This window comes from Chenopodium quinoa, unplaced genomic scaffold (genome assembly GCF_001683475.1).
Source record: "Chenopodium quinoa cultivar QQ74 unplaced genomic scaffold, ASM168347v1, whole genome shotgun sequence".
Classification (NCBI taxonomy): Eukaryota; Viridiplantae; Streptophyta; class Magnoliopsida; order Caryophyllales; family Amaranthaceae; genus Chenopodium; species Chenopodium quinoa.
In genome coordinates this window covers 2,295,576-2,309,643 of record NW_018743218.1, presented here as the reverse complement: position 1 = coordinate 2,309,643, position 14,068 = coordinate 2,295,576, and the positions used below count along the sequence as shown (strand labels likewise).

General features: G+C 39.3%; 1 protein-coding gene across 1 annotated transcript; it reads right to left on the bottom strand.

Moving 5' to 3' along the window:
- Window positions 1–4,187: 4,187 nt before the first annotated feature.
- On the bottom strand, window positions 4,188–6,190 carry LOC110734776. The gene is made up of 2 exons (XM_021914925.1): window positions 6,052–6,190; window positions 4,188–5,209 (listed from the first exon to the last, which is right to left on the bottom strand). Exons 1-2 carry the CDS (start codon window positions 6,188–6,190, stop codon window positions 4,188–4,190), a joined length of 1,161 nt encoding a protein of 386 aa, XP_021770617.1.
- Between the last annotated feature and the right edge of the window lie 7,878 nt (window positions 6,191–14,068).

Below are 14,068 nucleotides of genomic sequence, written 5' to 3'. Positions count from 1 at the left end.
AAAGAGATGCAAACGAATGTATTCTTGGCTCAGTTCATTTGTTTGTATCATTGCACACAACTTGAGGAATTGGTCCAAATGCTCAATGGGGCCCTCGCTTGCACCTTCAGAAAATTTAACATATTGAGGTTGGATTGTGAAATTAGTCTCGGTGGTTGGAAGAAGTATACCACTTGTGAGCTCATAGTTTTCCGGAATTCCAAACTCCCGAAAAAGAAAGTCATCCTCTTGCCTTGCCATATCTTTCTTTGAACACAACAAAGCTAAGCACTCTATTAGAAATGACAAATAGGAGGAAAAAAAAACAAAAAAGAAAGCAATTAAAGATGACTCTAGAAAACACAAAACAAATGATAAACAAGCCGCTTCCCCGGCAACGGCGCCAAAATTTGATAGGCGTAGAAATCGTCGTTAAAAGTCCTCTTATCAAATTAATCCTAACTACCAAAATAAGTGAATATAGTGGGAAGTAAGGGTCATATTTCCACGGGGAAGCGAAGCAAATCAATCATAGAATTCATGAATACAAGAGCCAAGGGGTGTATTTTCGAGATTTTTTTGAGGATTAAACACTAAAAATAACTAATAAACACTATTAACAAGGAATTCACGCAATAAAAACAAACGCTAGGGGGTATGGGGGTTCCAAACTTGGTTGACATATCAAAATAATGATGGAAATCAAGGTTAACTTGCCAAGGAATATAAAATTCCACCTAAAAAATTCATTCTCATGCACTTGTTCAAGAAAATCGATAATCTAGATCTAATACCTAAATTAAATTACTCCCATGCATTCAAAATAGGCAACAAATCAAAAAGAGAATATAAAGGTGCACTCAACAATCCCAAGCAATTAATAGCACAAATCATCAATCGAGACATAGTAATTAATCATCCATCATCATCTAGTCAAAATTAATCCATGCTCTTCACCCCCTTCCCCTAGCTAGAAATCTAGCCTAGAGAAGGAATAGAACCCATTGAAACAAAGCTAGAATAAACAACTAAAACTACAAATCTAAACATCTTTCATAAACAAGGATGAACAAAACAAAGCAACAAAACTAACCTTAAACTGAGATAATAATCAAAATAGAAAGCAATAAACAAAATAAGAGATATGGGGGAAAGAGATTACTAATTGAAAATGTGGATTGAAATAACTTGAAGTTCAACAATGGAGGTAATAAAGCAAAACCCAAACTTTCTCTCTGTAAAACTACTCCTAGACTAGAGTGAGAAAATCCTAATCTAAACCTAATCCTAATTAGAGGAGAGAGAAAAATGTAATTTTTTTTTTGTTAAGGAAGTCTAAGAAATCCTCTATTTATATTACAAGAAGAGAAAGAAGGAAATCCGGATTTTTAGACCTTCTTCGCCGTGCGTTCTCCCTTCTTTGCCGCGCTCGCGGCCTGGCCTGGAGAGGCCTCTTTGAGCCTTCTGGAAGGCATCTCCAGATTTTGCAAAGGCTGGGAAGAAAAGAGGGCCGCGCCCGCAGCGGCTGCGCAGCCTGACAGTGACTTGTAGATTCAAACGACCATAACTTCTATTCTAGGAGGCCTCTTAAGGATATCGTTGGAAAGCTCTTCAAGTCTACTTTCCAACGCAATTTGAATCGCCTTAATACAATGTGTAGATTAAAAGTTATGGTTAAAAGAGTGAACAAGACTCGGTTTAAGGCCTTCTACGAGCTTCAAGCTTTCTTGCCTCAAGCTTCTTAGCTTCTTTCTTAGCTTCAAGCTTCTTCTATTAAACTTCCTTGCCTTCTCTCGAGTCATAAGCATCGAAGAAAGCGCCAAGAACCTACAAAAATAGATCGAGAGAGAAAAGAGTGAAAGAGCACATAGGAAAACACGTAAATCAAGCTAAAAACTGAGCAAAAAGCATATTAATCACAACTAAGGCCTAAAACCATAAAATAAGACAAAGATAACTAAAAAAAGACTAAAATTACTAGAAATAACAAAGAAACACCAAAATAGACCTAAAAGTAAGGGAGAAAAATGCCCTGAAATGTGTCATGAATGACACTTATCAATAACTTCAATCCACTTAGTGACATAATCAACCGCCACCAAAATATACAGATTCCCATACGAAGAAACAAAAGGCACCATAAAATCCACACCCCATTCATCAAAAGCCTCAACTTCCAAGATGTTTTGTTGAGGCATTTCATCCCTCTTGGTGATTCCACCACTTATTTGGCACCTATCACATCTAGAAATGAACTTGTGAGCATCTTTATGCATTGTTGACCACCATAAGAGAGATTGAGAGAAACTTGCCACTGTCTTGTCACTCCACCATGTTCGCCACATGGTATGAGTGGCAATTCTCAAGAACTCCTTCAATTTCATGATCCGAAACCCATTTCCAGAAAAGACCATCTCCACATTGTTTGAACAAGTAAGGATCATTCCAAAAGTACCTCATCACTTCCTTGAAGAATCTCTTTTTTTTTTTAGAGGAAAATTCCCGGGGAATGACTCCATATGCAAGATAGTTGTCAAAGTCCACATACCAAGGGCTATATGTTGAAGCAATAGCCATAAGAGTCTCAATTCCCATCTCCTCATTGATGGGTGCATCATCCTTGTTCTCAAAAGCGAGCCTAGACAAGTGATCCTCCATATAGTTTTCCTCTCCTTTCTTATCCCTCATCTTCATATCAAAATCTCGAAGCAAAAGAACCCAACGGATGAGGCGTGGCTTTGCATACTTCTTGTTCATGAGATAACGAACCGCTACATGATCCGTGTACACAATGACCTTAGAGCAAACAAGATAGGACCTAAACTTTCCCACAGCAAACACAACCGCAAGCATCTCCTTCTCTGTTGTTGTGTAATTCTTTTGAGTTTCATCAAGATTTCTACTTGCATAGTAGATGGCATAGGATTTTCCAGCTTTTCTTTGTTCAAGGATCGCACCTACTGCAAAATCATTCGCAGCGCACATTAGTTCAAAGGGCAAGCCCTAATCTGGAGCTTGCACAATGGGAGAGGAGATAAGAGCTTCCTTGAGATTATGAAATGCTTCAAGGCAAGTATCATTAAAGCAAAACTCAACATCTTTCTTAAGCCATTCGGTCAAAGGTTTGGCGATTGGTGAAAAATCTTTAGTAAATCTCCGGTAAAAACCGACATGCCCAAGGAAAGCTCTTATTCCCGTGATGGAAGTAAGAGGGGGAAACTTAGCAATCACCGAAACTTTGGCCGGATCTACTTCAATGCCATTCTTAGACACCTTATGGCCTAGGACAATGCCCTCCTCGACCATAAAATGACACTTTTCCCAATTCAAAACCAAACTTGTCTCTTAACACCTTTTCAAGTCTCTTTCAAGATTGAAAAGACAAGTGTCAAAAGACGAGACACCAACACTAAAATCATCCATAAAATCCTCAATTAAATTCTCAAGCATCTCGGAAAAGATAGAGGTCTTGCATATTTGAAATATTGACGGGGCATTGCATAACCCGAAGGGCATCCTTCGATATGCGAATGTCCAATATGGACATGTAAATGTCGTTTTCTCTTGGTCTTTGTGGTGGATAGGAATTTGAAAGAATCCGGAATACCCATCCAAAAAGCAAAAGAAAGCGTAGTGAAAAAGTCTTTCCAACATTTGTTCCATGAAGGGGAGAGGAAAATTATTTTTCTTTGTGTTTTTATTCAATTTCCTATAGTCGATGCACATTCTCCACCCAGTCACCGTCCGGGTGGAGATGTCCTCTCCTCCTTCTCCCTTGATGATGGTCATTCCACCTTTCTTTGGAACCACGTGAACCGGGATAACCCACTTGCTATCGGAGATAGCATAAATGATGCTCGCTTCACGCAATTTCAAAATTTCTTCCTTGACAACCTCTTGGGGGTTGGGGTTCAACCTCCTTTGAGGTTCAATTGAGGTGGATTGATCATCTTCAAGATGGATTCGATGCATGCACAAAGAGGGGCTAATACCCTTTATATCATCAATACTATACCCTATCACATCTCTATATTTTCTCAACACAACAAGCAATTTTTCCAAATTAAATCATGTCCATCAAGGGTAGCATTGATAAGAACAGGGTGTTCCCCTTCATTACCAAGATAAGCATAATTTAAAGAGGGGGGAAGGGGTTTTAACTCTACCTTGGGAGGAGGCTTGGAACTCTCCTCTAATTTCTCCTCCTTTTAATTAAGCACATCTTCTTGTTGTTGTTCAACCTCTTCCTCTTTGGAAGCTTCTTCCATTGTCATGACTAACACTTTAGCCTTTTGTGAGTGGTACTCTTCCTTGCATGTAAGAGCTTCAACCATAGAATCTTGGGGCTTCATCATGACTCTTCCTAAGTGATCCAATTCTTCATTCACAATATCCACTCTATAACACTTCTCAATCATGGGGGTCTTGAGCAACTTAGAAAACTCAAATACAATCTTCTCATCGGCCACTTCACATGTTATGGTGTTGTTTTTGCAACTAATGACTGCCCCTAAGGTTTTAAGAGCTTTGCGACCCAAGTTTAAAGGAGTGTCTACATCTTTCTCTATATTCATCACTACAAATTCACTAGGCACATAGATGTGCCTTTCTTGAATAGGAACATCCTCAAGCTCACCATAAGGTAGTTTCACCGAACAGTTGGCCAATTGAATGGTTTTCCTTGTAGGGATCATCTCTATGTTCAGTTTTTTAGCAATGGAAAGAGGGATTAAACTAAAACTTGCTCTAAGATCGTCTAAGGCACCCTTAGCTTCCATGTTTCCAATTTTGACGGGCAAGGTGAAACTTCCCGGATCTTTTTTCTTCTTAGGCATCTTATGTTCAACAAGTGCACTCACTTGATGGGGAAGAGTGATGAGCTCATCATTGAGCTTCCTCTTGTTAGTGAGAATGTCCTTGAGGAATTTTGAGTAGGATGGCATTTGTGTGACAACTTTAATGAAAGGGAGGTTGATGTGCAAATTCTTAATCACACTAAGGAATTTTGCAAACTTTTCATTTAATTCCCTCTCCGCAAGCTGACCGAGAAATGGGAGTGGCCCGTCAAGATTCCTAGCTTCACTAGGAATTGAAGTTGTCTTCTCTTCCTTAAGCTTCCTCTTCTTAACACTCTCTTCTTTCTCAACAACTTTTTCTTCCTCAACTCTCTTATCCTCACTCACACCCTCTTCTCCTCCCTTCTTTTCCTCACTAACCTTCTCTTTTGAACCTTCATATGATGTTCCCGACCTCAATGTGATTGCCTTGCAAGAGTCGGGTTTTATGTTGCGGGATGGGTTAGGTTGTGGTTGTCTGGGTAGAGTAGAAGATGAATTGAAGGATGCTCTTTTGACCAATTAGGCTAATTAGGAGTCAACCATCTTGTTATGGGCCTTGACCTCTTGCATTTGTTGGTTCATAGCTTGGAGTTGTTGAAGTATTTGGGTTTGTGTCTTATCGGGTTGAGATTCTTGATCTTGATTCCTTTGAAAAACTTGGTTTTAATTGTTGTATTAGTTTTGGTTGTTGTATTGGTTGTTTCTAGGGTAGTTTCCTCTTGGGTTTTGGTTTTGAGGTGGAGGTGGGCTTAGGTATTGAGGGTTGGAGTTTTAAGGTGGTTGGGTTTGTTGGTTCCATTGTTGGAGTTGAGGTGCAAAACCGGGAGGTGGTTGTCTCCAAGATACTCAACCTCCATTTCACCTAAAACCATCTTGCCTCGAATTATAAGCCGCCACATGCTCAGGGCTCAACCCTCCACAATAAGATGTATCACGGTTTGTAGCACCACAATTTTGACAAGAGAAAGCTTTGACTTGTGAGGAGCTTGTCCCACCAATACCACTCGTGTTCAACTTGGAAAGCCTTTTTTTCAAAAGCTCAATTTGATGTTGTTATTGGTCAACCTTCTCCTATTCATACATCCCACCTTTTTTGGTTGTGTTCCTCCTTCTACCACCCCAAGAGTAGTTCTTAGATACCTCTTCGATTGTTGCTTCTACTTAATTCGAGGTATCTTGATCAATTGTCCACCCGCCCCCGCATCCAAGTTAGCTCTAGATATAGGTTTAAAACCATCATAGAAGAATCGCATGAACAAGCTTTGATTGTACTCATGGTGAGGACATGCTTGTACAAACTCTTTGAACCTTTCCCAAGATTCACTAAGGCTCTCATCCGCTTCTTGTTCAAATGATGCAATCTTCCTCCTCATTTCGGTGATTTTCTTTTTGGAGATGAACCTCTTCAAGAATTCCTTGACTATCTCCCTCCATGTTCTTGAGAGAATTTGGCTTAACTTGCTTAAGCCATTTCTTGGCCCTAGCTTAGAGGGATTGTCAAAATAAGTGCATATGGATGTACTCTTGTGAAACTTGATTTGTTTGAATCATGGAAAAAAGCTCAAGAAATCTATCAAGGTGCTCTATTGGATCTTCACTTGGAGAACCCGAGAATTTCTCCGCTTTTACCATCCTTATATATTGGGGATGGATTGTGAAATCGATTTCCGTGACAGGTAACAAGATCCCACTTGTGAGATCATAGTCCTCCGGGTTTCCAAACTCACGAAACAAAATGTTCTCTACTTGTCCTACCATTACCTCCCTTTGAGAACTTGAAGACCAAGAATCACTCTCACTCTCAACAATACCACCAAGACCCTAGGACTCTTCTCGATATAGTCTTCGCACTTGTCTTAATGTACAGTCGATTTCGTGATCAATGTAATGTGTAGGTTATCCTTGAGACATCCTTTGCATTCTCCTAAGCTAAAAAAACAATTAGCAATGACTAGCAAGAGAGTAAATGAACAAAAGTAAAGCAACTAATTCCAATAATATCACAATAAGTGCAAAACTAGCTATTTCCCCGGCAACGGTGCTAAAAATTTGATGGTCGGATAATACGCCATTATCTACTACCCTAAATCAAATAAAACAATTTATATTCGTACATTTATACTACCGAGATAGTGATAAGAAAAGGGTCGAACTGTTGGGTTTCGTAGAGTCCGACTCTACGCGGAAGGTAAACCCACCCAAGACCCGCACATAGTGTGAGCAACTAAGCATGCAATCACTAATTAAACAACAAATAGGAGAGAGAAAGAAAAGACATTCTTACCCTTGTCGCGTGCTTCGCTCGAATCTTGAGCTCTTACTTGAATCCCGCAAATGCAAGGTCTCCGACGGCTCGTACCCACGAACCTTACCCGAACGATCCAAGTCCCGAAGGTTAGTTGGGACCCGACCAATAAAATATAGAGTTGTACGAACTTAAGGTTTTCTCACTTTTCTTAAGGAGATGCCTTCTTATTTCCACTCAAGTGTTCTTCCTAAATCCCAAAACCTTGGTATTTATAGGGAAATGAACCTTGAATTCCCACTCTTGATCAATGTGGGAGATTTGCAATTTTCCCATTTCATTTTAATTAAAACAAAATTAAAATTGCAAAGCAACCAATAAGTTACAAGTGGCATAGGGAGGAAGAGAGATTAGGTGAGGACCATTTCCAAGGGGGGGACCATGGCCCTGGTGCCCAAGGTAATGCCCAAAACCCTTTGGTCCCCACTAAGACAAAACTGGCATCCTCCATGTGGCTGGCTGGCAGCCTGCCTTGGTTGCCAAAGCTACCAGCTGGCGCCTAGCACCAAGGCTGGGCAGCCAGCCAGCACAGCTAGCACGCCACACGCAGCCAGCTAGCAAGCACTCTACGCACAGCCGGCGAGCTACGCATGCTGGGCGCTGCAGCTAGGTGCGTAGTGCTGGGCGCTGCAATGCTAGCCACACGCACACGCATCATTGCTGCTGCCTAGTGCTGTGCTAGCGATGCACGTACACATGCACACGCATGCTGCTGCGATGGTGCTGTGCTAGCGATGCACGCATACAAGCACACGCATGCTGCTGTGATGGTGCTGTGCTAGCGATGTACGCACACACGCACAAGCATGCTGCTGCGATGGTGCTGTGCTAGCGATGTACGCACACACGCACAAGAATGCTACTGGGAGCAGTGCTAGGCCTTGCCTTGCGCCAACGCCTAGCATGCTAGCAAGGCCTAGCCTTGCAATGCTTGGGCGCATGGCCTGCTAGCACACCCGCTAGGGCCTAGCACACCTAGCATGCTAGGCTTGCAATGGGTCTTGCCTAGCTTAGCACTCACATGTCTAGGCCGATGCGAGGCTACGGCCAGGCTCGTACTTGTAACTTGATTGATTTCACGTCTCGTCGGATTCTAAATTCGACTTGACTTGCGACGTTCGATCTCGACGCTCTAAGCTCAATATCCGACGTCTTTTTACATAAAACTTCGACGACTCATCAAATCCTTCGGATTGATTTGTCGTCTCGGATCGGTTGTTCGATTGGGTTCGACTTGAAGGGTTCAGTTAAGATTAAGCTGTAATATTAATTGTACATTAATATTACTGATTGGAAGTAGCCTCCACCTAGACATTCACTTGACCTTACTGAAGAATTAGTTGTCCGATAATTCTGAACCCTCTATCGGAATAATACACTTGTTGGAAGGACACCATTTCTTTCACGAACCACTAAGGAAATGGGGGAATTGCACAATTATAGCGAAATCACGAATCTATTGCAAAGGGAAAAGGAAGTTTTTGTGTTTTTATTGTTTTCAATCAGGGATTAAAACTACTACAATTAATGAAAGCCACTAAATGAAATGAAATCAATTTAAATGAACTAAAATGAAGTAGAAATAATAGATTAGGAAAATATGATCAAATCACTAGGGAGAGGGGTTTCTAATCATGATCAACTACGGAAGGAATGCTGATTAACATAAATAAATTTCAAGGAACATTAATTCTACCCAAACAACTCATTTCCATGCAATTGTTCAAGCAAATTGACGAAATAGATCAACACCTAAACTAGATCATTCCTATGCATCTAATTTAGAAATCAAACAATGGAATTAAAGGTGCACAACAATAATTCCAAGCAATTTAAGCACAAAATCATCAACTCAAAGCAATATACAATCAATCATCTTCATTATCCAAACCAATCATGATCTTCACCCCCTTCCCTAGCTAGAAATCTAAGCTAGAGAAGAGAAAATAGCCATCAAAACTACACTAAGCATGAATTCAATCTTAACCAAACAAAACATGATTCTAAATCAAACAAAATCAATCAAACAAGTAAAATCAAGAAAAAAGATGAAAATCAACATAGTCTAAAGCAATCAAGCAAAATAAAAGGAAAAAGATAAAAGATTACTAATATGAAGCTTGATTAATGGAGAAAACATGAAAATACTTGCAATAGATTGAAGGAAACTTGAAGAAATCTTGAATACAATGAAGAAACTTGAAGATTAAGCAACTTTCTCTCTCTAAAATCTAAAATGTTTCTCTCACTACAATATTCTAATAATACTTGGAAAACTAGATGATCCAAAAATTCAAGAAGAAAGCTATTTATAGTGATTAAGAATTCCTGAAATAACGAACTACGCCGCGCCATCCCTCGACCACATCGCGCCCGCTTTCGTCTGGGTACGAAATTGAAACCTCGAAGACCGCGCCCGCGGTGGCTGAAGGAGAGGCCTCTCTTGACAAAGGAAAGGCCGCCGCGCCCGCGGTGACTAGCGAAGATCCCTTTCTCTGGGTGCAGCCAACCATCTATTGGTTGCTTGATATTTTTCTAAAGTTGAACTCCGCACCCGCGACTTTCTCCTTCGCACCCGCGACTACTGAGATTGTTGTGCGCCCTCTCTAAAGAGGGGTAAAATAGTGGCATAAATGCCACTCATCAGAAGGTAAGTATAAACTCTCTACTATATCTGCTGAATTGAATAAAGCATCATCTAGTTCACTTAGTAGATAAACAATAATACATGATCAGGAGCAGTTAGTCATCCGACATTTGTTAAGATATGATAATGTTAATAATGCACATAATAAACCTCTTTTTGTGACTAGGAAAAGTATTAGTCGATATTGGGGCCGCTATAAATCTAATGCCTTTGCCTGTTTTACATAAAATTCGTAAAAGCAAGAAAGATTTGGCTAGTGTTAAGGCATGTATTGAAATCCAAGTAGGTACCACTAAGACTATTTTAGCATTTTTATAATAAAAGGAGAAGCATCTTATAATGATATCCTAGGTAGAGAATGGTTGCATCAAATGTTTGCTATCCCTTCATATTTGCATAAGAAAATAATATTATGGAATGGTGATGAATATGAGGTAGTTTGTGTTGATGTAGAAGCTTTTATGATTGATACTAACCAAGATTTTCCTAGGGTTCTTGTGAAGTTAACACCATAGACAAATGAGATTGTGCTCAAACTTGACTCCCAATTAGTTCTTAAGCTGAGGGTGGTATCAAGTGCAATCGCTATGATAGAAGAGGAAGATGCAGATGAAGATAAACATAATTCACCTGTAGAGTCTAGTTCTAAATTTGGAGTACTGAAGATTGGATATGTTTAGTATCTTTTCTATGTGAATTTGTAGTTTGAACAAATTTTATGAATAATTACACGAAAAGCAAGTTCAGACCTTGTACTTTATTAGCTCTTCAAAATCTATATGCAAGTTATTATTCGCAACATAATATAGAGGTTAACACAAACATGGAGACTCCTGAATGTTTATCTGACCACTCAAACTGTGATGACCATACTCGATCATTACTAAGCTTAGACAAAGAGTTTTATGGTGGAGAAGAGAATTAAAAAGTATGGGCTAAGAGTTAAGATATCAAACAGGAAGTCCATGATCCTCTAGAAGAGGTTAATCTTGGAACGAATGACTATCCTAGATTCACTTATGTAAATAAGGAATTAATCGACAAGGACAATTATTGATTGACATACTTCATAAATAAAAGAATTTTTTCGCATGCGAGCATCACGAAATGCCTTGTATAGATCCTTCTATCATCCAGCATAGGCTTCCTATCAAACCTAGTTACAATCATATAGTCTAGAATCCAATACGCTTATCACCAGAATTAATTCAGAAAATAATGGAAGAAATTGCCAAGCTCTTGGAGGCAGGATTCATACAACCCACCAAATATGTGGAGTGGATAGCTAACATTGATCTTGTGATTAAAATGAATGGAAAGATCAGGATATGCATCCCAAAGGATCAGTACCCCATGCTTGTAGCAGATATGTTAATCAATGCTTTATCGAGACATGAGTTTGTATCAACGTTAGATGGTTTTACTAGGTATCACCAAATAAGGATCGCTAAAGATGATCGCTCAAAGACGACATTTAGATTCCCAGTTTCATTGGGACTCTATGAATATATGGCGATGCCATTTGAACTTAAGAATGCAGGGGTAACGTATCATAGAGTTGTGAATCTCATATTTAATGAAATGATTGACGACTTTATGGAGGTTTACATAGACGATGTTTTGGCAAAATTCCATGACTTATCAAAGCATTTGAAACATCTCATTCTAGAGTTTGAAAGGATGAGGAAGTTCAATCTAAAGATGAACCCCCTTAAGTGTGCCTTTGGGGTTAAAACCTGTAACTTCTTAGGATTCCTAGTCCATAAGAATGACATTGAGGTTAATCAGAACAAGGCTAAGGCTGTTCTTGAACAATTACCTCCAACCAATAAAAAGGAACTTTAGAAGTTTCTGGGGAAAATTACTTATGTTCCAAGGTTTATCACTAATATAGCCGGGAAAATTAAAATTTTTTCTCCTCTTCTTAAACTGAAACAAGGAGAAGAGTTAAAGGGGAACCAGAACATTAAGACGCCTTTGAACAAATTAAGATGATGCTGGCTACTCTACCAGTATTAATTCCTCCCAAACAAAATGGAAAACCACTAAGGTTGTATCTTTCAGCTATAAAGGATTCGATTGTAAGCATGTTAACCCAAGAGAATGAACAGGGTCATGAACAAGAAATTTTCTATCTAAGCAGAATCCTACATGATACCGACACTAGATACACTAATGCTGAAAAATGGTGCTTGAGTTTGTATGCTGCTTCCATCAAAATTAATCACTATTTTATGTCTTTTCCAGTAGAAATTATTTCACCAACAGATGTGCTCAAACACTTATTAAATCATCCTTTCATCAAAGGAAGGCTTTGTAAATGGAGTATGCATCTATCACAATTCGAGCTGACTTATGTACCTCAAAAAGCTGTAACATGATAGGCGTTGGTTGACTTTTTGGCTGACCATCCACCTATGGAGAATGTCATGGTCTAAGAAGATAAACCATGGAAATGTTCTTTAATGGATCTAGTAGGAGAGAGTCAACTGGAGCTGGAATTGTGATTTATTCACTTTCTGGTGTAATGACTAAAATGGCGATCATTTTCTCAACTAAATGCACAAATAATAGAGTAGATTTTGAAGCCTTAGTGATTGGTTTGAGGACTTTGAATGATATGGGAGTTACAAGGGTTAAGGTGTTAGGCGATTCTCAATGGGTGATAGCTCAAGCAAACAAAGAATAAAAAGGAATTTCACCTCTAGCGATGACCTTTTCATCTATCGTTCAAGATCTTATCAATGCTTTTGATTTTATCCAAGTCTCTCATATCCCAAGAGAAGAAAACAGAGAGGCAGACATTTTGGCACAACAAGCATCGTTGCCCGATTCTGAAGGTTTTGATGAATTAGTTATTCATATAAACACATATAAACTGAAACCTTTAGATGAAAAAGTGAAGGTAGAAGCGCACCAATACAATATCCTGCTCAGGGTATTGACTGGAGAGAGGAGATTGAGGAGTATTTGAAAGACCCTTCAACAGGAAAGTGCCAGAAAAAGTTAGGCTAGAAGCTTCTAAATACTTTCTTATGGGGAGTAAGGTGTATAGGAAAGATTCTCAAGGCATTTTACTAAGGTGTGTTAGCACAAAGAAAGTGCTAACCATTTTAGCAGAGGTTCATCATGGAATTTGTGGGTCATACCAAGCAAGAACTAAGATGAGATGGTTAATCCATCACATGGGGTTTTATTGGGCTTCAGTTAGATAAGATTGTTTGCAATATGGAAAAGGTTGTAAACAATGTCAACACTTTAGACCAATAAGTAGGGCACCGACAATAGAATTGCACCCTATTATCAAGCCCTGGCCTTTAAGAGCTTGGGCCATAAATGCAATTGAGCCTATTAAACCTCATTCATCCGCTCACCATGAGTATATCCTAATAGCTACAAATTATTTTACAAAGTGGATTGAGGTCTAGGCCTTCAAAAGTTTAAATACAAGGGCGATAATCTTGTTCTTGGAATAGAAAATATTTACAAGATTTAGAATTCTAGAATCCATAACTGTGGATCAAGCAACCATGTTTATAGGACATGAGTTCAATTCCTATCTCAAGAATTCGAGATCCAAAAGATTCATTCAACCCCTCATTTTACTCAGGCCAATGGTCAAGCCGAAGCCACTAATAAAGTAATTTCTAAAGGGATTACTAAGATGGTGGATGAAAATCCTAAAAATTGGCATATTCTCTTGCACTATGCTACTTGTGCATATATACATCAAAGAGAGATGCGATAGGAACTACTCCTTACCAACTAGTGTAACGGCACGAACCTGTTGTACCAGCAAAGCTAAGCGCTAAGTCAACCAAGATAGCTAAACTGTTGGGTTTCGTAGCGTCCAACGCTACGCGGAAGAGAAACCCGCCCAAGACCAGCCCCGATAATTAAAGCAATAAAGCATGCATATACATAATTAAACAATAATTAAGAGAAGGGATAAAGAAGTAATACCCTTGAAGCGTGCTTCGCTCGTAAATCGAGCTTTTACTTCGAAGCTTAAAGCCTTACAAGCGTGACGGCCTTGGCTCGTACCCACGACCCGACCCAAACGATCTTCGTCTCGAGGGTTAGTCGAGACTTGACCAAGTATAAAACTAGAGTTTTACGAACTTACAGATTTTCTCAATAATAAGAGATGCCTTTTTAAGTTCCACTCAAGTTGATTTCCAAATGCCCAATCACGGGGTATTTATAGGGAAATGCAACTTGCACTCCCATTCATGATCAATGTGGGATTGTTGCATTTTCTAATAATTTATTTAAATAAAAAATAAATTATAAAACAAT